The sequence below is a fragment of the Cygnus olor genome, chromosome 1 (genome assembly GCF_009769625.2).
Source record: "Cygnus olor isolate bCygOlo1 chromosome 1, bCygOlo1.pri.v2, whole genome shotgun sequence".
Taxonomy (NCBI): Eukaryota; Metazoa; Chordata; class Aves; order Anseriformes; family Anatidae; genus Cygnus; species Cygnus olor.
The window spans coordinates 186,380,740-186,406,530 of NC_049169.1; the positions used below are offsets into that span (position 1 = coordinate 186,380,740).

Genomic DNA, 25,791 nt, shown 5'->3' on the forward strand with positions numbered 1-25,791 from the left:
TTAAGTCAGTCTAACTTGAGCAGCAGTCAGAATTCTAAAAACTAAGACAAGCATGTGAACTTGCTAATTATAAAATGTAGCTTTGGATGAAGACACTTAATAAAGATAAAACAGAACTCACCAGTTTATTCTGCACCTCATTTTCCTTTTCCTTCCCTAGAATTATCCAACATCTTCCCTGTTCTGTTCTTCTGAGAGATAATTATCATCAACATCCCAAAGTAAGTTTTATTTTGTAACAAGACAAAAAAGATGTGGAAAAATACAGAAGAGATTCAAATGTTTATTACAATAAATGCTACCAGACATGTATGTAATGTGACAGTAGCCTAGAATGACAATAAATTGCACTGAAGCACCATTTGCTTGCTCATCACTTGTCTGGATAAAAACCAGTCTCAAATAGTGTCTGCACAGCTCACAGTTTGCAAGAATCCCATATAAAATTGATCATATAGAAGACAGACACATCACATATAATACACAGCTCTTATTCATGAAAGCAAGTATCAATGATGAACCGTAATAATTATATTGCTAACTGATCTGAATAAAATTCTCAATTTAGAAAGTCTGTTGATGATAGATTTTGCTTTCAAGCAAAAACCCTAATATTAATCAGCCACAATATTAAAATCCTTTCTCATCCAAAACTAATGCATAAAGACATTGCAAACATTGAAATTAGGCTATTTCTGGGGTTTTGTTGCTCATTTTTTTTTATTAGAAAATTGACCTTTCAAAACCTATGAAGTCTATTCTAATGTCGGCCATTTCGCAAAATCCACATGTACATAGAAATGGGGGGCAGTTTACTTCTGCTCTTCTCTGCCTTTAATTAAGTCTTTAAATCACTCTTATTCACTCCTCACTAAGAAAGACATACCTTGGCAAAATTGTTTCATTCAAATTTCATGATTTATGTAGAGATTATTATAGAAGAGCCTGAGAGGCATCAGTGCTTAAATCACTTAAACTGGCCAATTTCGTGGATACATTTTGCCCTGACATGATTTAGTCACCTCTGAGGAGATGTAGAGATTCGAGGAAGCCACTGATAAAAGGCTGTAACTTCTTCCTTCCTCCCTTCTGCTGCAACATCATTACTCCAATTTTTTATTTTTTTTTTTAAAGTTCATGAGGGACCCCTTTGAGGGACTTCAGTTCTGGAGGAAGTATGAGTGTCAATTGCTCCACGTACCCATCAGCATCTCTGCCCTCAGCACAGAAGCTCAGGCCTTGTCGTCTCAGTGAGATACCTTCACACAATCTATTGCCAGGCATGTGTCACATTCATCATTTTGCTGTGGGAAGAGTCCAACTGATCAGCCAAAAATCAAACAAGAATCAGGCCAACCAGAGTGGAATACAAGATCCTGTCATGACATCTACAATACTAATCTTCACAATGAATTTCAGTATAGACTGCTATCTGAGCTTTGTTTTACCTAGAGGGGAAAGCAATGGAAAGCTAATGTAGAAGGTGTGCTGAAGAACCTTGTTTTTCATAAATGAAGTCCATAAAAACTGTCCACCACCAGGCAAGATAAACTGACATCTTAAGGGATAAACACTTAAAGAACTAAAGGTGACAGAAGCAATTTGTGAGACTGCAGAATTTATTTGGCCTCAATAAATCCTTGCAGCTGAAAAGAAAGCTGTTTGGAGGAAGGAAGCAGACCTGTACACTAACATGGTAACAAAAAATGATATTTGATCTAGTAACACTGGGAAATAAAATAGTGATGTGTAAAACAGCTCTGTTCTAACAAAAAAAAAGGGGGGGGGGTCATAAAGATGAATCATTCTACACATGGAGATGGATGGGCAGGACTGAATGCAGCCCAACACTTTACTTAAATAATTCATTAAACTTTGTTAAAACTGCAAGATGCAGAAGTGAAGCATCTGACCAGTATCAGATGGAAACAGCTTCCATGGTGTGGGAAGCTGTTCTAGAATCTAGAATTTGAGGAAGAAATCTGTGATTTGAAGCCTCAGATACATTATGGATTGCGCTGCATTGATGGTATTAATTTTAAAAGGCTTCCAGAAAATTAAGTCTAAGAATAGATCTTCTAAATATACAGATTAAACAAATCGGTCGCAGCGAAGAAGTTCTTCCACTAAATTTTATAAGCAAAGCTTTATTAACATGCACGTAAGCTTTACAGCCACAGTAAAACACAGATCAGTTCAGACCTAGTTCAATACTCAAAATCATTGGAAAAATCTAGCTACAGAGTTTGTTGGAAAAGTATGCCTGTTCCTTTGTGGAATGCATCTAATAAGGAACAAAATACAGAAACTACTACTACAGCCCCAGGAAAATATAGATGCATTTTTCAGAGTTATTTCCACCACAGCCTGATACAGTATTTTGAAATTTCTTTCAGGTGAGATATGGACACCAGAACTCACAGTGGGAACTATGGATGTCAGAACTCAGAGTGGGAACAGTATCAAACAATAACAAAAATATTTAATGAAGTTTTTGGACAACAGAACTTCACCTAGAATCCTCCAAAGAATCTGAAAGCAGACGTGGAAGTTGAGCTAGGAAAAACTTTAGAAAACATTAATTCACCCAGAAAAGGAATGCATGTCCCACTGGCAAATTAAGAAACAAAGAAAATATACTCTAGGAATCCCCCAAAAGCAGTCTTTCACAGATGGTCAAAACATGAGCAGGAACAATTTGGAGATCATTTCAGACAGGAATATGGTGAATATATACATTAAAATTCAAGCTAGCTCTTTAGACTTTTTTTCCTCTCAACGCTTTAACAAGGAAATCTGACACTTCGTTGAAACAGTGCAATGTTGCTGCCAGTACAGCCTAGGTAATTAAAAGTAGCAGATTTTTAAAGCACATAATGCCATACTCAACAGCAACTGGCACATGAACAATAGATATCGAGGCCATGACTCTAATGGCATAATAAAACAAAGCTGAGACAGGCACCAAGAGGCTTTTCCAGGTTACAGAGAACACAAAGCAGCAAGGACACTGAGTTATGGTCACTGGGTGTTAGAGACAAAAAACCACAGCCTTCCGTAAGCATGAACCTGTCAGATAACAGGCCGAACTTCTGAGGCACAGACCAACAGCCAGCTGGATTTCTGATCATATTTGTTCCTGCTTCACTTCAGGACACGTGGATTTTGCAAAATTTTTTAAATAAAGAAACAACAGCACAACTACAGGATGCTCCTAACATTTGTCACCTAATTTTAAAATATATATAGGACACCATTCAATCTCTAGCCTTTTCAGAAAAAAATAAAAGCTTTGTGAATATGATAAACTGTTTGAGAGTGTTCAACATAAGAACCTTCAAGAAAAGGAAATAAAAAGTAATCTACTATACCAGTTTTCATAAAGAAATACACAGTCCTTTGTCTTCAAAGCAGTATCATGATCCCAGGCAATTAAATAGCATTAACTGCATCAAGAACAGTATTTCAGACAAAATCCATCATTTTTAATAACAGTATTTTACCTGTGTTTTAGTCTTAAATGTAATAACCAAAAAAAGTAATATTGTTGCTAAATTTTTAAAGAAGATGGAAAGACAGTCCCAAATATTAGAATTTCACAAACTAGCAGCTTGTTTCTTCTTATGTTTTTTTTTTCTTAGGAAGGTCTGGTTTACAGAACTTCTTAGAACAGAAATCTCAGAAAATTAAGAAAATTGGTGAAAATCTTCACAAATTTTCATCATTATGTCCTAGACCTTGTTTAATATATTTCAGAGTTTTGGTTAATATTTAATAAATAGTGATTAATTATGCTATAAGGAATGAAAACAATACTGACATCTACTGGTGACCAAAATTATAGATTAAATTCACTTTTTTTTAAATGCACAATGAAAGAAATGGACAAATTACTTGTAAAGATGTAAAGTAAATATGAATGTGAGTGATATAATCCATTTTAAAGCAATGCAGATACACTAGTGCCATTAAAAAATAATAAAAAATAAATAAATCAAGCAACTTGTTTCTACTTCTCGTTTTAAAATAGTGAAAATAACTAATGAATTCTTAGGGACTAAGTATCTACTGTTTGGTACTGTGAAACAGGCAAGTGAACCTGATATAGATGATCTAGTCTTTTGTTTTTATACTGCCATTGTTCTTTAAATACAAGGATTTAGCTTCCTACACCTCCAAGTAACAATTTCATATATACTCTTATTAATGAAAAATGCAAACTTGACATGCTGATGGGCAGGGTTCTGGTGACCTTCTGTCTCTTCTCCATAATTAGTACTATTAGGTTATGCCTCTCCATGGCCTACAGTGGAATTGAGAGTTTACAAAAAACAGGCAACACACCCCAAGTACATGCCGGCTATACTAATTTTTTCCTGTATATTAATGGCTTTCCCCTTTTCCCAGATTTCAGGTATGAAATTTTTGCTGTGATATAATTCCATCTCTGCTTCTCTAAAATTCCATAAATGCTGTTTAACAGGTAGCACTTACCGTTGGAAAAGCATTACTATTTCAGCATCCCCACACAGGAATCTCCTTAACAACAAAATAAACTTTCCTAAAACCAATTCAGTTTGCTAAAGGCTGAGGGACTCACAGGTATAACTCTTGATTACAAAAAAGATTTTACTTCTCTCACATAAAACGTGCTTATGCTCCTGTCTCACAGAAACTATTTACATTTCCACTTATTGATCTTTTAATCATTCATATTCTGCGCTATCAACTAAGAGAATTCACCTGAAATCTTTGTTTTTAACAACTAAAGTCATAATCCTCTCTGCACACTTACCCCAACCCCAAAGAGGACTCTGCAGAGCAAAGGCTGTTCACATGACTGATTTCATTAAGGGATTAAAAAGTACATTTAGAATTAATTTAATTGCAATAGGTTTGATAAGCTTGGATAAACAAAGCCTAAAGCAACCAGGAACATAATTTAGGCACTCCAGCTCAGGGCCAAGATATACCAGACACAGCTTAAATCAAACTTATTTTTCCTTTACACCAAAGATCCTGGAGCTGAAAAGTAGGTCCAATAACCTCACAGCAGGCTGTATCAGGGTATGTAACCCCCTCCTACTTTTTTTTTTTTAATTTTTATTAAAGAAAAAAAATAAAGCATTGTTTATGTACATCTTAACTTTCAATGCAAGGCTCCTAAAAAAACTCTTCTCTCCAGGCTAGAGCTTTACAAGTAAAATTTCATATCAGAGTATGTCAAAATCAGACCTGAACAGCATGCTACAGTTGTGCAATGAAATTCTGACAAAATCTATATTACAGCATTTTCATCGACACTAATAAAATGATGTACTGACCTAAAAATTATTCTAAGTATTACTAGAGAGATTATGTCGTTTACCTCATAAAGAAAGCACCTTTTTTTAATTAAAAAAAAAAACATTTTACAGTAGCATGGGAAAACTACTCTTCACAGTTTTTGCTTTTTATCACTTCTATATCAAATGCCATCCGCAGAGTTCAAATTAAAATCATTTGGTGATAAATTATGGTGAACAATCAGTGAATAACCACTGAAACAGTTTTCTTACACACACACACAAGACAATTAACAAAGGCAATACAATGGAACAGAAAAAGGGCATAATAGAAAACTATTGTTTTTTTTAGTAAAATGCAGGAAAGACATACATAAAGTACAATCCGTATTATCTAAACATACCTTTCCAAGATCTGCAGCCTGTTTCAAAACATCTCTTTTTAGATCTTCTGCTCTCTTGGAATGAAATGAATTACTTTGACTCTGGATGACAAATACAATTTCTTTTAATTCTGTGAACCAAAAAAATTAACAGATTTAAAAGACAGAATTATTTTCAGTTTTGTTCCCAAGCTGCTGAGAACCCAGACACGGGTGTTAATTATTACATAGCAAGCTATTTCTTTAGTTATACAAACATCTCCAGAAAATAGTAAAAAGGCATAATTTAACACAAAAATACATCCAAGACAATCCTTTTAAGGATTAACATATAAAAGCCATGTCTTGAGGATGAGATCTGCAGCAACAAAGAAAATTATGCATATACAAATAGTAGCCACATTCATGAAATTGCCTTTTCTCCAATAGCCCTGCACTCCCAGTTAACCACTGAGTTAAACATTACAGTCAGAGACCAGCATCCACCTCACTAGTCAGTAGATGAACATAAAATGGAAAAGATGCTTCCTCAATAAAGAACTTAACACCTTAGCTGGAAGCAAACATTAGATGGAGTGAGACACACATGAGAACACTGAGCTATTACTCTTTTATATGATAGGGCAGCATCAATACCTCACATGTTTCTTCATAGTGTTCAAAGCCATCACAACTAAGAACTTTCAATGGGAAAGGAGACTGAGAAATTTGAAAGAAAGTAATTAAGTGGCTTTGCCACTTAACGGCACTTATGGACAGAAAAAAAAAAGTGCTTATTGAAAAGTACAAGTAGATGATTAAGATGATACCATGGGGAAACTGTAGATAGTCAAGTTTTGTTGATGATAGTAGATAGCTTTGAAACTGTGAAGGGATTATTTTGAGAAAAACAGACAAATTTGACCCAGATCAGGAGCAGAAGACATCAGAGGATAAGAAAGTAAAAGGAAGAGAACAGGTACCCTTTCCAAAATTCTTAGCAAGTTTGACCTGTATCCACTCAAGACCCTAACCAAATAGCAATCAAGATGTGAGATGAAGAAACATACTGCTCTATCTGGTTGGTTGGCCGGATAAGGTGGAACTTGCAGATACCATGCAGAAAGCGTGCAGATGAGAGAAGGCAGAGTATAATAGCTTACAGGTCCAAGTCAACAGCCGACCAATGACTGGATAAGGAAAAAATAAAAGGACAGTAACAATCTTTTTCAGAGCTCAAGTAGATAAATAGAGGACTAGTGAGGAGGGGAAGGATTGAAAACTGCATTTAAATTCTGTCAAGATTACAGTCATATCAAGCATGAGAGAGAAGAGATTCTAGTTAATTCAAGGAGAAGACAGCACAGAAAAGGGAGCTGAATTGATGCTTACAGGTGACTTCACTCCAAGATGAGACAGAAGGAAAGACATCAATGATGAAGTCTAATGGGAATTGTGCAGAATGTCAAAGAAACAAAGAGCACACCTATATATATATATATTTATTTATTTATTGTAACATACATATATATATGTATGTATGTATGTTACAAAAAAGATGTAGGAGTCAAACTCCACAAAAGCAAAACTTCAAGACCACTCTCGTTAGGAACATTATGAAATCTGGCAGGAAAAAAAAAAATAAGATAAACCCTATAGGAGAGTTTTTAAGATCAGTTACTGGCATTCCATTGAAACAAGCTTTTACTGGGATATAGGAGATATCAAATTGAAGATAGTCCAGAAGTGAAAGTTCAGTAGAAGAAATCCATAGTCGTAGTTGCCTGAAAACAGCCAGATTTGACTACAGGCAATGTCTGTGTGAAGACAAACCTCCCAAGGGCAGAGCACTCAGAGGAGGCAGATGAAGCTTCTTGTCAGGCAGCAGAGCATTTCAGCACTTTTAATCTGCAGCGCCACTGCAGCAGAAATTCAAATTTTACATCATGCAATATTTATTTTCAAAGCATGTACTTCTGCATTGTAGATCAAGTCAATCTAACAAGTCCTAGTGTCACACTGAGATTTTGACCTCTAGGATAAAAATGCTACCTTGGCAAATAGAGTAGAAGGAACGAACAGTGGAACAAAGATGGGGAGAATAAATGCTCAAAGAAAGAAAGAAATAGTCTCAAAGAAATGTGAAACTGAGCACATGAAGAAGGATCACAAAAAAACAGTGACAATAAAAAGAATACTAACCCCAAATAATCTTCACTAAGTTTACAAGAACATTGCAGTGTCCAACATCTGACCATAGGTTACACTCCGTTGTCCTTCTACAGTTACTTGCTTGTTAATTCAGACCCATGACAGCTCAGAGCTGCCAGTTAAATGTTTTTCTGCCTTTCCTGATGTCCTTTTCCCTCAGTTTATTAGCTTATTCACCAAAACAAACCCTGAAAATGTCAAATTGTGCAAGGTTTCTGGTGATAAAGTTGGGGATATGGCCTAAGTATTGACATAGATCTAAGATCCGATTTCACATTTTTCCCAAACAACACTCCTGCCTGTTCTACCCCAACCCTACGAACTGCTTAAAAACACCCTGCACAATAAAATTTTACGAATAGTAACTATTTGCTATCTAGCAGAATATTTGCTAATTTTCCTGTGCAGAAATGAAAATCGGTGCAAAATTTAAAACTACACTTCACTGATGCTAGCGGGAGTCAAAAGGCTAAATCTATATGCACAATGCTGAAAATATCCCCAGAGATAAAAAGTAAAAACTAGACTGCTTTATCTAATTGCTGTTTTACTATCAGTAATATACAAACATCTGAATTACAGCCAGTTTCACTTACGGTACATTTAACAACAGCTGTGATATCCCCCAACAAAATACTTTTGAGGAATAATCTAACAGCCAGTTTGGTGTTACTGCTTTAATCCAGTGGAAATCGTTTCCTCCAGCACAGGCACTTCAAAATAGTTCATAAAAGGAAATATTCTCAGTATTGAAATGTCAACAGAAAGCATGTAGAATTTTCACCTTTTTATTGCACACCTGAACTGTTTCTCAAGTTGAGAAATAGCCAACCGAGCAAGACAAAAAAGAGAGTCTTTTGGAAGATTAATATGCAGAAGAGCTACTAATACACTGATTTTCTTTCTCATTTTGGGAAATAAAAGAGAAAAGAAGACAAAGGCATTTCTATATCTGGAAAATACCCTCAACAATCTCAAATGCTCACTGATTGGAAAGGTGCTCCAAGTTCACAATGATAAAACAAAAAAGAACTGGGAAACAGGAAGACTGAAATTTCCTGAGTGTTAACACAACTCTGTTTCATTGCTAAGCAGAATGGAGAGGTAATGAACTTTTAACGAGCCATTACCAGCAGTGTGTGTTTTAGAGAGTATACAGTGACTATGCAAAATACATCTCTTTTGGAATTATCACTAAATTAACTGAGAGGTGAAAGTGGGGAAATACTGCAATTTGGAAGACTAGCATTGAAGTATGAGGACCAGCACAAGAAAATGACCTGCATGATATCATGATTTTTTTTGGCAAAGCTTCACCATAAAAGATTGTTTGAGACGATTCAGAACTACTGGAAACGTTAAAACAGATATTTCAGGGGAAAAAAATAATAATAAATAAAAAGGAAAGAGGACAAAAGCTCCAAATACTGGAAGAACGTATGATGATGCTATTGCTTGCTAGCCTTTTTCTTCTAGCCAGAGGATAAAGCATTTAATCAGGATGCAAGAAACCCAAATTCTCATCTGTGAGGCAGTTTGGGCTTGAATCTCTGCCTTGAATGTCTTGGGTTTCTGGTGTTCCAAGTCAGACTCTTAACTACCACACTGCAGGTGGGTCTCACCATTCCCTCCTATTGGTCTAGAAATGGAGAAGAATGAAGACAACTCCTGAGCTTCCAAATTTCATAAGTCTCCTTGAACAGTGGGAATCTCGAAGCGTTTCTCTAACTCGCTGAATGTTAAAACATATCATCAGAAAGGCAGAACAGGCATCAACAGAAAATACAGAGCATTACATTATGATTTATATACTTCCCTGGAGCATGGGTGACATGGCCCAAATCATTTCTGGCAAAGAAGCCAACGATACCTACATCTTTAAAACAGCTAGCATGCACTCTAAGCACTGGTCTATTAGGTAAATGAACGCTGCTGACATCTTTGCAGCTCAGTCAATGGTGCTTAAATCTAGTTCTTCTTTTCTTTGGGTTTTTCTTTCCAAAGAAATGATGGAAATAAAATCAACTTGTTTAAGTCTAAATGGAATATCTGCACAATGAAAAGAGTTTTTATTCCAGTGATAAAGGACAAAATGTCTCTTAATTTTCGTCTGACTAAATAATAAACTGCAGAAGCACTGTGGTGCTTTAACTCACAAACTGGAGACGCTAGTATGTGTACCAAAAAACTGCGCTTCCAATGTCAGTATCTTAATTAGGCCACTTGCGTATTCTGTAGGCTTCCGTGGTATGCCAACTCTAAAAGCAACTTGAAACTCCAAATCAGGATCTTGTACTTCAAGAATCTTATTGCAGCATAGTATAAAGTTAAACCCACAGTTAAACTCAAAGATAAATCTTTTCTCACACTAAGAACGATAAATTGCAAATGTGTTTAGAGGAAATTATTCAGATCTCTCTGGATTAAAAGCAGTGTATCTTTATATATAGATAAACGTGTACACACATACATAAACACACAATCTCAAACGTATGTGCTTATTTATTTATAATCTATTCAATACGCATTGTAATGACTGGTGGTCTGTTTATGGCCTGCGGCACGAGAACTGAAAGTCATCCTAACTTCAAACACCAACTCTCAACAGTTTGAATATTTGTGGTACTTCTGCTTTCTGATTTTACTAAACCATTTGCCTTATTAGCATCTAAAAAAAAAAAAAAAAAACTTTAAAATCAGTTCCAAATGTGCCACATTTTTGAGAACACTTCTTAAAACCGGAAATATAATAGTACCCAGTTGTTCTTCAACAAATTGCATACCCTTTTACAGTTTTGTGATACATTAAGTATGTTGCTTACCACTTCAGAACTCATGATTTGTGCTAACACTTAGAAAGAAAAGTCCGTCACCTATGCATTTGCTCTGATACTAAAGAAATCACCTTACACCTTTACAGGCAGGTGCCTTACACCTTTGCAGGCAGAGTGATTTTCAAGATGATTTTTCCATGTGTCTCACGCTCATAATATCAAATACTTAACCAGCAGGATTTAAACCTTGCAAGTTGTTCTCACCTTTCCACCCAGGCTTCCCATACTAATTCTCAGAGAGCCTAGATAACAGGCAACACTCGGCCAGGCAGGATATTAAAAGGACATTACTGAGAAAAACCCCTTTGATCCTTTCAGAGTATTGTGGGTGTTTGCAGATCAGAGGGGGTATAATATCGCCACATTTGCAAGAATCAAATCCAAGAAAAGAAGCCTGCACCCTTTTCACTTAACACATAAGAAAACAAATAAATAAACAAAAATTTCCCCTCCAAAACAAATAACCCCAACCCCAGAGCCAAAAGCTGGCAGACATCCTTGTGGTGAAAGCAATAGCTCCGGAGAGGAAGACTCAACCTACCTCGGATCTCAATCACCCTCTGGAAGTTGCCCCCTCATTCCACACAAGGAATCTAACATAAGCGCTTCCTTGAGTTTCCAAAGAAGGTGAAATCACTGTACTCTAGCTCCAGTCAACACAGTGCTCAACCAGTGACCCTCTGCATCCTCTGACTTTAGGTTTCCTAGCACACTGAATTAAGCAGATGCGAAAAGATAAGCTTAATCATCACTGGCAAGAGAACGGCCAATACTACAGACAGGATCGATGCCAATTAGTTCTTCAACACCTGTGCTGAGGCTGGACTACAGCCTGCAAAGTTTGTAAACTGCAACCTCGGAAGCTGCCAAATCCTGCCTAGAGCCTCAAGCTATAAATAACTCCACAGATCGTCAATGCCAATTTCATCTACTTCATTGAAGCAATGATAAATATTCAATAAACTTTCTCAATTATCTACTCTGTCTATACTCACCCACAAAGATTTATCCTACGTTCTCAGAAATCACAACATACATTAAACTCATGCAAAGTTTTCAGCAGAAGTGTTACTCCTGGAACCCAACCTTCACATGTTTAAACATATGGAAGATGAGTAACTGCTACACTTATCTGAAACAGCCAGTGCCTCACTTCAAGAAGAGATCTGCTTTTGTTATTCAAAAATGCTAAAAGCTGAAAATATTGTTGGTCAGCAATAGCCTACCTTCTGGGGACAAAGGCACCCACCATTAAAGTACCTACATGCCCATCTGAAGGGCAAGACTTTTTGGCATGGTGCGTCAGTGATGGCCCAACATCAGCGCTGGTCCTGTGTCTGGACTGTAACATCCATGCAAGAAAATCCAGAAAGCCACACCACATTCTGGGTGGACAAAGGGATAACAGTTTGATAAAGATGATTGAAAAAAATCACAAGAACTAAGAACCATCAAGAATTTCACTCTGTTTCATGTCCTTTGATTCTACCCTCCTAAAAGAAATGCTTGAAAACATGCATATTAGAAAAACTTTTTTTTTTTATTTGTTTCTTAGGGAGAGGTAGGATCTCCATTAAAAAAGATAGAGAACACAAGAAATGATGTATTGGATCCACCTAGTCCAGCTTATTGTCTTTAATAACAGCAACAAGAAACGCTATGTAGGGACACCACACTTCACTTTATCCAGTACTCCTCATACTCTACCAGCACCTGCAACTAAATGGATTAGGAAATGCTAGAGAATAAATCACTGCCTATTTCTCTTCCTATACATTTATGGACTTGATCCTCTTGAAAAATGCCAGTACTGTCGGCTTCCTGCTGTAACAAGTTCCTAAATTTTGCTACCTGCTGTATAAAATACTTTCATTTGTCTGCTTTTAAGGGGAAAACATTGCAGATGGTAGCTACATCAGTAATCTACCATCGTAATATTCCTATATACAGCTTTCTTAAGTAATGAGATTTTATAGAAAGTTATGAAAACAGAGCATTGGCAAAAGCCAAAAGAAGTCTGTCGATGCCTCTCTGGATGGTTTATGAAGTGAGACACAACAGGTCTGCAGAGAGTGATAAAAGCAGTAACCAGAACCTGGCTGTGCTAAGAGATTCAACAGAAAGAGATGAAAGAACACAGACAAAGAGGAAAATGACTTCGTTTGACACCACATAAGGAAAGGTGATCAAGAAAGGAGAGTAATAAAACTTCTATAAAAAGGTCCTGACCTTTCAGTGGTAAAATGGGGGGTAAGTGGGACAAGGGGAGAATAGTTATCTGTACTAGGGACAGAGCTAGCAACTAGGTTCAAAAAAGTCCAACAACACAAAACAAAAAAAAAAACAACAGATCTTCTCAGAACCATTAAGAGTTCTGTTAGCAACTCCAGTAAACGCATGATAACGTTCCTGGCATTCAGCTTTGAAGTCAGAATGAACTCTCAACTTCTGAGAAATATGGTCAACATGCCTCTTTTTAGAAGAAGCGGATCTAGGTGCTCAGGGTTTAGAAGAATGAGAAATACCATAACAGTTCAAATTTGTTTTACCACTTAGTATGCCATTAATGTTTAAGAAAGGTGTCAAATACTTGTTCCTAGTTACTACAAAGTTATTACCAGTAATTTATAGTAATTCCAGTTATTACAATTATAATCAGAGCCTGGCAGACTGGTAGCATTCAGTTTCACGTTAAATTTTTACAGGAACTGCTACTAAGTATCATGAAATTTGATTTAAAATTCTGTGTATGACAAAAAGCAATGCGTCAATTTCATAGTGCAAGTGCACATTTTCAGAAAAAAAAAGCTTAACTACAAGGATTGCAAATAAAAATGGAGATCAAGAAGCTCATGTCTGATGAGACTACATGAGCGAGGAAAACAAAAAAGTATTTGGGAATCAGCAATTAATTAGCAATGCTGTTGAGCATTTAGCCGCTGTTCAGAGACTCGCTTTTCGAAGCATAACCATGTTTTATTTATACAAAAAAGACGGCCACAAATAAAAACAAACTAGCTGGACTCAAAACAAACTTGGAATGCAGAAACTTCAATACAAGATTAGTAGAAGTTTGCACAAAACAATTCTGTACTTACCTCTGCTTCTTTTACTCACTGTTCCGCTTTTTTCAGACTTCTGGAAGTGGAAAAAGGAAAATTAGGATGCAGGCAAAAACTCAAGTATTTCTACAGAGTGGTAAACAAGATGACGAAAAAACATTTTACAATTATCTTTATTAAAGAGCAAAACAAATTGTTTACATTTTTTTCCTGTTATACTCCTGCTTAAATAGAATAATCCTGAAGAGTTCTAGGAGTCACCTCAGACTTCATGTGAGAAACGGTTTTGAAGCTAAAACAGCGCAAAAACTTTCATAAATCACATCCTATGTAAAAATGATAAAACTTAAGATTTATGCTGGATTGAGGTGGTTCTGACATTTCACAAAGAGTAACGAAACCATGATGACGCTATCTTGTCTGCCATATACATGACAGCATATCAGCAGTTTGCAATTAATTTATGAAAACTACTACAGATTCAGCAATCATCATCAAGAGCAAAAGCTATTTAGAAACACAGGTCTCTGACCATTCTTTTATTGCATCTGATGTGAGATCACTAGACTTAAATGGCTTGTTATAGATTCTAACTCTTGATTAGTTCCAGTATTTTTATTTGATTTTTCTCCATTAAATCTTCTATGTAAACACACACATCTGTTACAAATGTATACATGTGCACATATGTGTACATATATATATACATTTGCATGTAGAGGTCTATTAAAAGACATGCATGCACACACACATTATGCTCTTTAATTGAATGGCCGGGCTAGCTCTGACCATTTGTTCTTCTAATCTGTTAATTTGAAATTTCATAAGCAAGCATTACCTGAGATGTGATCTGGATAGCAATGAAGCTAATTTGACAGGAAGGCAGCCATTTCCCTCTCAATGTATAGTACGGTTAACAAAATGGAGAAGAAAGGATGACACATCTCTAACTAATAACAGAGATGCTCAAAAACTATTCTGGACAGCATGTAATAACACTATCAACCGGTAGAAGCTAAGCCAAACAGCAGGGTTTTTTATTATAAGTTTCTAATGCACTCCACAGGTTCTCTTGGAAAAAGAAAATAAATTTTCTCTATTATAATTTTGTTCCACATTAAAACTTTTAAAAAACTAATTCTCTTAATAAAAATATCAACAATTAGAAAATCCAATGTAAGAAAGAATCAAAGGTGGCAAGTATAAGTTTATTCCAGTCATTCTAAGAATCCAGGGGATAAGTTAAGATGCTAACAATACCAGAAGAGTAGTATTGTAGTAGTATTACATGTACAGTGTGTCCCAGGAAAGACATCCTACTTGCTTGACAGACCAGGATAACAAGTGACAATGAGCACCACTGAAGTCCTAACAATGTTACAGATGTTAAGACTTTTTCCTCTGGTCTCTTCCAGATGATTTCATAACGGCTGTAAAATGTTTCTGGTCTGGCAATTAAAATTTATTACCTGCAGCACTGGTAGTTCAGTCTTATCTTCTGCATCTTCAAGAACTACACTTACAGCAAAAGCTGAAAGAAAAAGCAGATGTTTTTAAATGTTATAGGAGCTCATTTTCACACTTGACAAAGCTCCACAGAAAAAGAAAAAAAATGTGCAATTTTTCACATTATATGATACTATATTGATAATCTTACAGGAACTAAGACAGTCCTTTCTGACAAAATCTATACTTTTCATGCCTGACAATTTTATTCCTGCACATCTCTAAAAAAACAAAAATCACTCTGATGCGAAGCCAATTTACCTTGGCTTCAAGGCAAGAAAATCCCATTAAAAAAAATACACACACATCTGTTCGGTACAGTAGTTCACCTGACAAGAGCATAACGTGCTATCACATGGGGACCTGTATTCCACTCTGCCTTTAGGTGAAGGTTTGGATTATCAAAGCTTCAGTTAGAACCACAGGAATGACATCACTGATGTAAATTTGAGTCAAACTTGAAGACGGTTAATATAAATCTTGAAGGCAGTCTTTGGACAACGGTCTGAATTGCTGATGTTTTAGAGACCCAAATAAGTATTTTAAAAAAGAAGAGACCCAGCAGAGCAGATTTGCACAAACTTAGTATCCTAAGTCTTTTACACTGACACCTCCCTAAGCATATCCTTTGCTTTGCATTAGGGAAAAAAAAAAAAACTAAGAAAGGGTTCTATAATTTTTTTGATTGCCTTCCTGTTGATGTACTCTAATCGATTTGTCTCAGTTTGCTCATTTGTAAAACTGTAATCCTATTACCATAAGAAAGCTTTGCTAAGATTCTTCATAACGACTCTTTTTCTTGAATGTACTGAAGATACGCAAATTAAAGCTAATTGCTATGACTTGGAAGGAACTAAAGGTACAACTCGTCACAGTCAAGTAGATGATTTTCTTAAAAACTGAGAAAAAACAACAGATTCAAGTGGAGTGTCCCACTGCAATTTTAAATTATTTACCATCTGAAACTGATTTCAAAGTGAATTACCAGCAACTCTCAGTTCCTTAGGCTGGAAATCTGGAATGTAGGAGAAGGAGAAGACAAGATTGTGCAAAGCCTGTGATGCTCCACCTCTGATTGCCTCTAATCCTATACTGTTTCAACTGGAGACCAAATTTGATGAAATATCCAGGAGCTGTGTTTCACACTGACCCCTTAGGTCATCTCAAACCACACCACTAGATGTAGACATCCCCAAACTTATTTTACCATGGTAGACTCACGTTGGCCATAGCCACATTTCAATAAGACATCAAGCCAGGAAGAAGAACACAGGGTACAAATAGGGGTCACCCCCGCCCCCCCCCACCCCAAAAGTCAGGCTCAGGAAATGTTTCGCACTTCTCTTTCAAAAGGGCACAGCAAGTATCTCGATGTGACTATTAAATCCCTTTCTCACTGCGTGTTCTGATCATTTTCATCCTCTTCTTCCAGCCTAACACTCCTTAGGACACCAGATAAGGGATATCTTCCCTTACACAAACCAGACCCACACATTCTACTAGACACGATCCAAATTACAAGATAAACACCAACACCCTTATTCTGTGAAACGTCTTCATTGCACAGCATTAACAAGAAGAATCACCATGTAAATTTGGCTTACTTGCAGAAGTGAACGCGAGCCGAAATTTCATGGGTTTGTTTTCATTCTGCACAGGAGGAATGGCATACAGAGACCTGAAATAGCTGTGATTGACAGGCAGCGCTGCCTCTCTCACCGTAACATTGAATAACCCGTGTCACACAGCTCCTAGGATTTATAAAATTTTAATGTGTGTGACGCTTGAAACAAAACAAACAAGACTCGGATAAACTGGAAAAAAAGACCTGCTCCATACCGTGTCTTTCTGAGAACACATACAAAGCTCCTCAAGGAATTATTTTAACAGCCTATTTCATCTGTGTATCACAGAACCACGCAACACTTGAGGTTGCAAAGGACTTCTGCAGACCATTTAGTACAACCATACCAATCAAGGCATCTTCTTTACTCCCCCGCCTGCCCTGTACAGGTGTTTACAGACGTTAGAAAGACATCCCCTGAGCCTTCTCCTCCACAGGCTGAGCAGCCCCAGTTCTCTCAGCCTTTCCTCGTACGTAAGGCCCTCCAATCCATTAACAACCTTCACGGTCCTTTGCTGGCCTCACTCCAGTACATTCATGTCTCTCTTATACTGGGAAGCCCAAGACTGGACACTGCACTCAAGGTGAGCCTCACCACCACTGAGCAGACGGGAAGAATCACATCCCTTGACCTGCTAACCACCCTTGTCATAGTCACAGAATCATTAGGGTTGGACAAGACCTCCAAGATCATCTGGTCCAACCACCCCCCTACCACCAATGTCACCCACTAAACCATGTCCCTAAGCACCACGTCCAACCTTTCCTTGAACACCCCCAGGGACGGTGACGCCACCACCTCCCTGGGCAACCCGTCCCAGTGCCCGACTGCTCTTTCTGAGAAGAAATGTCTCCTCATTTCCAACCTGAACCTCCCCTGGCGCAACTTGAGGCCATTCCCTCTAGTCCTATCTCTAGTTATCTGTGAGAAGAGGCCGACCCCCAGCTCCCCACACCTTCCTTTCAGGCAGCTGCAGAGAGCAATAAGGTCTCCCCTGAGCCTCCTCTTCTCCAGACTAAACAACCCCAGTGCCCTCAGCCACTCCTCACAGGACTTGTGCTCCAGGCCCTTCACCAGCTTTGTAGCACTTCTCTGGACACCTTCCAGGGCCTCGATGTCCTTCTTGTACTGAGGGGCCCAAAACTGAACACAGTACATGGCACAGTGCAGGTTCCTGGTCAGCTTTGTCCACCAGGAGCCCCGGGTCCTTGCTGCAGAGCTGCTGGCCAGACAGCAAGCCCCCCGTGTGCATTGGTGTGGGGGGCAATGCCTCCCCAGGGGAAGGACACGACATCCCCTTTGAACTGAAGTTAATAGGATTTCTGTCATCCCACTTCTCCAGCCTGTTGAGGTCCCTCTGAATGGCAGCACAGGCAGCCGGTACCTCCTCTTCATTCGCAACATATGCGGACTTGCTGGGGGCGCGCTCTGTACCGCTGTCCAGGCAGGAGGACATTATGGCAGGCGGTGCTGAACGCCTTGCTAAAGCTGAGATAAACACCACCTACTGCTTTCCCCACATCCACCAGTGCAGTCATTTCATTGCAGAAGTCCGTGGGGTTGCTCAAGCATCACTTCCCCTTCATAAAAACATGCTGACATTTCCTGATCAACTTCTTGTCCTTCACGTGTCTGGAAAGGGTTTCCAGGACTATTTGCTCCACCACCTTCACAGGGATTGAAGCGACATGGCACTGTGCTTTAAGCTGGCAGGCAGCTGATCATCAGAGTCCACCGTGGGATGGGGCAGAGAATCAGAAAAAAGGCAGACCTCATGGGTTGAGATAAAGACAGTACAGCAGGACAGAAAAGCAAGGGAAAATAATGATAGAATATATGAAACAAGCGACGCACGATGGAATTGCTCACCACCCGCTGACCGATGCCCAGCCAGACCCCAAGCAATGGTCACCCCCTGGCCAACTTCCCCCCAGTTTTACTGCTCGGCATGGTGCCACGTGGCATGGAATATGTTAGGGTCCTGGCTGCATCCTCTCTCAGCTCCTCGTGCACCCCCAGGTACCTCACTGCCAGGGCAGCGCGAGGAGCTGAACAGTCCTTGGCTCTGTGTGGGCGCTGCTCTGCAGCAACTAAAACATCCCTGTGTTATCAACACTGTTTTCATCAAAAATCCAAAGGACAGCACCATATGAGCCTCTACAAAGGAAATTAGCTCTATCCCAGCCCAAACCAGGACACAAGGATTCTCTTTCTTGCCCTTCTTGAAGACAAGTGTGATATTTGCTCTCATAGTCAAGAGTGGCCTTGCAACGACGCTGCCAAGCTCCATCAGCACTCCCATGGGCTTCTGGATGTCCTGCTTGTTTAAGCGTTCCCTAAACCGGCCCTACTCCAGTAAGGCTGAGTCTTCTTGGTTCAGGCTTTCTGATGAGTCTTACGGCCCTGGGATTGCTGAAGTAGTACTGGTCTTCCCAGTAGAGATGAGGAACTCAAAACCTTCTTTGCCTTGGTCTTCTACGTCCTGGGTTGCCAGTTCACTTCCCCAATTCAGCAGCAAGCCCACATTTTTCCCAGCCTCCCTTTTGCTGCCAGTGCAGCTGTAGAAGCCCTTCTTGCCTTCCACATCCCTCACCAGATTCAACTGCGGGTGGGCTTTTGCTTTCCTAACCCCATCCCTGCACACTCAGCATCTCTGTGTTACTCCCAGGGCGACCTGACCTTGCCTCTACATTTTGTGTCTGAGTTTTATCAGGAACTTTTTCATACATGTGGGCTTCTTGCCATCTTCGCTTGCCTTCCTGCATGTGGGGATGGACCATTCTTGACCTTCCAAGAGGTGAACCTTCGGAATCAGCCAGCTGTCCTGGACCATCTCCCATACCAATCGTTCTGTACTGTTGAGGAGGGCGGTCAACTGAATATGCCTGGCTGAAAATGATTTTTGTCGCAGCTGACCTTAATAAAGGGCAAGTTCAACACCGACATGTACCATTTATTAAACAAACTGAATTCTGACAGTGATGAATGTTAAGTCTCTCTCTATACCTTTACCCTTACAGAGATTTCAAACATGCTGCCTCCCCGTCTTTTCCCAGAATTAAACTTATTTAAATGATTCTGTATCTTTTACTTTAAATATTATAGGAAGATTTTTTTTTCCAGCTAATTCATTTTAAGGATGAGACAAGAACCGTTGATTATTTTTAAACTACTGAAGCTCAACTGACCCCCAAAGACACTCCAAAGAAGCCTCAAGAGTCTCCACCCAACAGCATCTGAGCTTTTCACTCAGGCAGAGCATATGAGTTTATTTTAGTGATGATTATGCCACGGTCCCTGTACAACATTGTTAGCAAACCCGTTATGATCACACAATATAGTTTGGTACGAGTAAAGCAGTCTTCAGGATTACACAGGTATGTACTTGTGGGGTAACAAGTCTTACTAACATATGGCCAAGACGAACTGCTCTGGCTAAGCAACCTGATCTCTCAGCCTGGACACAAATATCCTCTTTTAGGGATTTATCAGAAAAAGGGTAGAGTGAGGAGAACGTGCTAAGTCCAGCTGGTGTAACACTCATCAACAAAGGGGTCACAGGGTTGAAGGGAAATACAGTGCCTGAAAGCCAGTGGTCATCTCTAAGGCGAATTCATCCACCCACAATTAATTCCCCAGAAGTTTCTGAAAAGGGTACGCCCAGAAGCAGAGCACAGACAGAAAAATTCTAACTACAGACACAGGTCATGAGCACTCAGTTGCACAACACAGGTAGAAACTATGAGCTCTGTGGAAAGAATATCTTTTTGTTGTGTGTATGGTACACACACAGAGAGGGATGACCAATGTCTGGGAACTTGATGCTACTGTTAAAAAAAAAAAAAAAAGAGTAACTTTTCATACCCAAATACCATTACTAATTCAGAAAACTGCAGCAGATTTCTTTCAGCACAGAATTCCCTATGAAAGGCACCAGTCTCTGGTGTTAGAGCTACCTCTACCAAAGCCAGGATTTGCCCCTCTCCCTTTGGTTCTGTTGAGGTAATACAAACCTCAAGTGGGCCACTGACTTATCGAGGGGCACAGAGAAAATATATTAACAAGAAGAAACTAAATTACCTGGTAATAGTTCAAACTCTGTAGGCACCGCCATGACCAAAAAGGTTAGGATGATAAACCGTACAATTTCTCACAAACAAAGCTATCTAAACAAAACAAACAAAACAAAAACCCACCAGCACTGTGTTAAATGCAAGCTGTAATTTTGTTTTGTCACTTCATTACTTAATGCATTGTGTTCATTGACATTTGTTAGCACACGCAGCTATTTACATGCTCTGGCACATGCAGCCAGAAGCTGAACATGTCAATTGCCAGTCCTCACCTCCTTCTGCTAGCTGCTCGAGGACTGAGGCTAAGAAAGGAAAGCAAAAAACTTTAGACAGATTTTAAAGCTCTTTCTTTTCATCAAGCTTATCTTTATTTCCTTTGAAAGTGGGGCCAAAATCAACTGAAATGCCAGACAACATTTCTGAATCAATTTCCACAAAAATTGGAAATTTAATCAGAGAATGGAATACAAGCAGTTTCAATTGCTAATTAGTTTTCTCAATCATTCCATTATTTCAACCAAAATTTTGGTGAGCAAGGAGATTTGCTTATGGCACTATAAAATAAAATAAATTAAAAATCCACAACCATTTATTTTCATTATTCAGCAGCTGAACTGCACAAATATGTACCAACAAACTGTTAGGAAAGTGGAAATAAATACTGTAGCATTAAAGTACAATATACTGTATAATGCAATAAAACCATATTATAAAAGTAGAAACAATTCTCTTTTTTAGAATTACCCTTTCAAGTATAAACAATGATTATGTGTCCTTTAAGTGCAAAAGATGTTGTTAACTGAGGAGTTACTTCTTTTGCCTTCATAGACAAAACCATTCGAGGCAACGCTTCTGGTGTTCTTCTCTCTGATGGTCTGATTCAAGGCTGCCTGAACCACTTCACCACGCTGTGGGTTGACTTAAATGAGCTACAGAAAAGTTGTGATTCTATGGCTTACATACAGCAAAATCACAACCAATAACCACTTCAAATAGCAAAAGCTGTGCACAACAGACGAAACATTTAAAACAATTTCCTTATACTTCTAAATACAATTTAATGAAAGGCCTATTTTTGCTTCGGTTGGAGGCTGCTTGTTTTTCTTCCCCCCGTATTTTCAAAGAACATAAGAGTCTACAGATTGACATGAATCCGGAGAAAATCTGCACTGCCACTGTCAGTCAAAGAGATAGGATCTTCCATAATGAGACAGCGTGAGAGCACTAGCAGGCAAAATAAATTAGTTTTATGTATTTACATCCACGTTTTTATGACATTTCTTTATTGTTGCTACCCTATAAGCATCAAAGACCCTGATCTAGCCAGGTAAGGCTGAAGACTGGGGAGAAAGCAGGGGGAAGGGGGAATGCAAGCAAATTTCCAACATCTGAAGCTTTTTATAAAATAAAAGCAACTTTTTTTTTTTTTTACTATATTTCTTTAAGCTGATAGCACATATACAAAGAAGCCTGCTAAAATCACCACTTGTAAAGCACTGAAATGCCTGAGCGAGTGTTGTATACACCAGTATCTTTATAAAAGGTGACCAAAGGAAAAGCATGGAAGAAAAAGCATCATCACTATTCCTTCCGATTGTCTGAAAGTTAGACCAAACAAAATCACCTGAACACATCTTCCCATTCTGCAAGTTGTCACCTGCAAGCTGGAATTTATAAAATAACTACTCACGGACGTGCTGTTTTCTCCTGTGAAATGAAATCCAAATGATTTCCAATTTGCAAACTTGTTATCCTTGCCATCTCAAAAGTCTACAGTACTTACAAAAGAAAGGACTTTAAAATAAAAGGATATTTAAAAAATGGAAGAAAGCCCTGATACTGCAAAAAGCTTCACGTAAGCAAATTTTATAGCAATATCTACCAAGCAAGAGATAACTGCACAAGCAAGAACACAAGTTTTTCCACTTCTGTCTACAAAATATATTTATATACACTTATACACACAGGGAAATTGAAGCTGCTATCCTCAGAGTGTTATCACACTCCTCTTAGAAGTTATGGGTGCAATAGCATCTTGCTGAACCACTGGAGGAAAAATTACTCATTCTTAGAGGCATGGAATACAGCTTCAGGAAGAGCAGTACGGTATCACGACTGCAAAGCCCAAGCAGTATGGGTAAAAGGAAAAATGTTTTACGAGGCAAAAATCTAAATATCACCCTTTCGCTTTGCTAAAAACTGGATTTATTTGCATGAGGTTTCTCCGGCAGGATTTTGATCCACGAGCCACGCTACAGCAGAAGGCAATCACACCCAAAGACCCAGAATAAAGTGATGAGCCTATGCTGACAGAGCCTGGATGCGTTTGGGAACACAAATAACGAGAAACAGAACAGCTGTAAACATTTATTTCTGCTTTCTGCACTTCAGGCAACAGCTCCTAACTCCAAGAGCCCGTGGCGAGCTGATTGCTGACATACCCTCCTCTTGCAATCTTCCCCCACCCGCCTAGACAGATTAAAAAGGTCTCTAGAAATCAAGCCACATCAAGAAATGAGATTTTATTTTTTCTTTCGCGCTGACATTTTAACCGGGCGGCGTTCCCCCCCCCTCAGAAACACCCGCTCTCGGTCCGGTGTTCTTCCACACAGGGCTCCGGGGGGGGGGTTCCACACGCTGTTGAAGGAAGGGTTGTTGAAAGAAGGGTTGATGAGGGCAGGGGTTGTTGAGGGAAGGGTTGTTGAGGGAAGGGGTTCTCTGAGGGCCGCCCAGGGCTGCCCCCTGCCCGCTCCTCGCCGCGGAGCCGCGGCCGCCTCCCGTCAGGCGGCCCCGGGGCGGGAAGCGGCGCCGGCACCGGCCCTCAGAGGCACCACAGCGCCGGGGCCGCTGAGGGGAGCCCGAGCGGCCGGGCCCCGCTGCCCGCCCTCCAACAAAGTTGAGGGGAAGGGTTAAGGGACGGGGTGTCCCCCCCTTCCCATCCCGTCCCGTCCCAGCCCCAGGGGCTCCGTCCCGTGCCCGCCTCCCTTCACTTCGCCATGGCGTCCCGGCCCCCGGTCACTCACCGCTGCTACGGGGCGGCGGGAGGAGGACGAAGACGTGGGCGCAAGCGGCGATGAGGAGCCAGCGCTCGCAGCCGGGCTGCCGAGGCATCGCGGCGGGGGAAGGAGAGGAGCGGGGGGCACGGCGCTGCCCGCCTCTGCCGAGCGGCCTCCGGCTGGTGGCGGTGCCGCCGCCTGCCCGCCCTCCTCCCCTCCCTCCCCCGCCAGGGCCCGGCAGGACCGGGCGCCAGCGCCGGGAGGAGGAGGAGGAGGACGAGGAGGAGGAGGAAGGGAGGGAGGGAGGGAGGGAGGCGGCGTGGGGCCGCGGCGCCCTCTGGCGGGCGGCAGCGGCCGCTCCTCCCCGCCGGCTCCGGCCTCTCGCTGCCGGGGCCCGCAGGAGGCCCCGCGCCCCACTGGTTGGTGCTTGCCTGAGGGGCGGCTCCGGCCGAAGGATACGGCTTAATTTTAAAACCGTTAATTATGAAACATACCCCCATTTATCGTTATGGACTGTATGGTTACGGACTGTAAAGTTACGGACCATATAGGTACGGACTAACTTCAGAATATTATAACACCAAATCATCCTGATAAGCACAGCTCTCCATAACCAGTATCAAACATCAAGCAGCCATTACCAAAAACAATTAAGATGTCTTTAATTCTTAATGCTCAATTACAAACTCCACAGGAGGTCCTCCAACAAGGTTTCTACATTGTCCAATTTAAAGAAGTTTTTTTTTTTTTCTTCATTTCTCATGAGCATACTTAAATATTGTCAAACAAATGATATCCAGCACTCTTACAGGAACACGGTCCAAATTAACAAGTGGTCTAGTACATCTCTAAATGCCTCACAAAGCGTTGCCCCAGAGTATGCTAAGCCTCCAGGCAGCCATCTCATAACTCCCTGTGTAACCACACAGCCCATGTACTGCCATGAACCGGCCGTCAGTTTTGTAGTGAATTTGCAAGGCCTCGGGGCTGCAGCCAGTCTGAACTTTCTTGACCTGCCCGCATCTTTATTTCACTTTGTTTAGCTGTGGCAGCTTGCTCTCTAATCGACCAGGTGTCCAAGACTACATGTACAATTGTCTATCTTTCTTCAGCTGCAGATCATTGAAGAAAGATCACAAATATGAAAGCTTGTTCACAAACAAAAAGTGACCCCACATGTATTCTGGAGTGAGGATGAAGCAGCCATCAACACGAACATCATATTCTTCCCAGTGAAAGACTCCTCAGGCTGACAACTTGCTGTGATGTCCCCAGCACCAGAATGAAACTGCCAACCTTCAGACCCAGAGGAGCAGCAGAACAGTGAGCATAACACCAGGAAAAGGAATAGAAACCAAGCGGTGTATGTACAATGTTAACTACACTGTCATTTTTTCACCATTCACTATCATTTTTTTCATTTGTACCAACTAGGTCTGCATTAATAATGATGAGATCCTTTACCTTTTATTTAACAAAAAATTCTTGGTTTTACTTACATGTAAGGTGTGTTTCCTCTGTGCCCTTAAACACACTTTAGAGTGTGACACCTGGCATCCCGAGGTAACAATTGCTTACACACTGGGTACTCATAGCCATGAATTCCACACAGCTCTGTATGTACACATTTTTTCACATCAAATACAGATTTCCATCACAGACACTCCCCTCCTACCAACCTGATCACTCAGTATCCACTGATCTCACTGGACACATCTGGTTCAACCTCCAGGTAAACCATAAACTTCCTATGTTTTTAATTCAGTAAGGCCAGCAGCGTGGTACCCGACCTAGACCTTTCATAAATACTCTGCAGCTTTTAGATATACTGCCTTCT

At 40.0% G+C, this 25,791-nt stretch overlaps 1 protein-coding gene across 1 annotated transcript in view; it reads right to left on the reverse strand.

Annotated features, from left to right (window-relative positions):
- B3GLCT (beta 3-glucosyltransferase) overlaps positions 1-24,252 on the reverse strand; it is a 61,832-nt gene extending 37,580 nt beyond the window's left edge. Inside the window, exons 1-4 of the mRNA XM_040543875.1 lie at positions 23,982-24,252; positions 15,224-15,285; positions 13,791-13,830; positions 5,690-5,799 (exon numbers count right to left, since the gene is read on the reverse strand). Of these exons, the coding sequence (XP_040399809.1) occupies positions 5,690-5,799; positions 13,791-13,830; positions 15,224-15,285; positions 23,982-24,069 (300 nt within the window). The 5' untranslated portion in view covers positions 24,070-24,252. The remainder of the gene's footprint in view (positions 1-5,689; positions 5,800-13,790; positions 13,831-15,223; positions 15,286-23,981) is intronic.
- Positions 24,253-25,791: the final 1,539 nt, after the last annotated feature.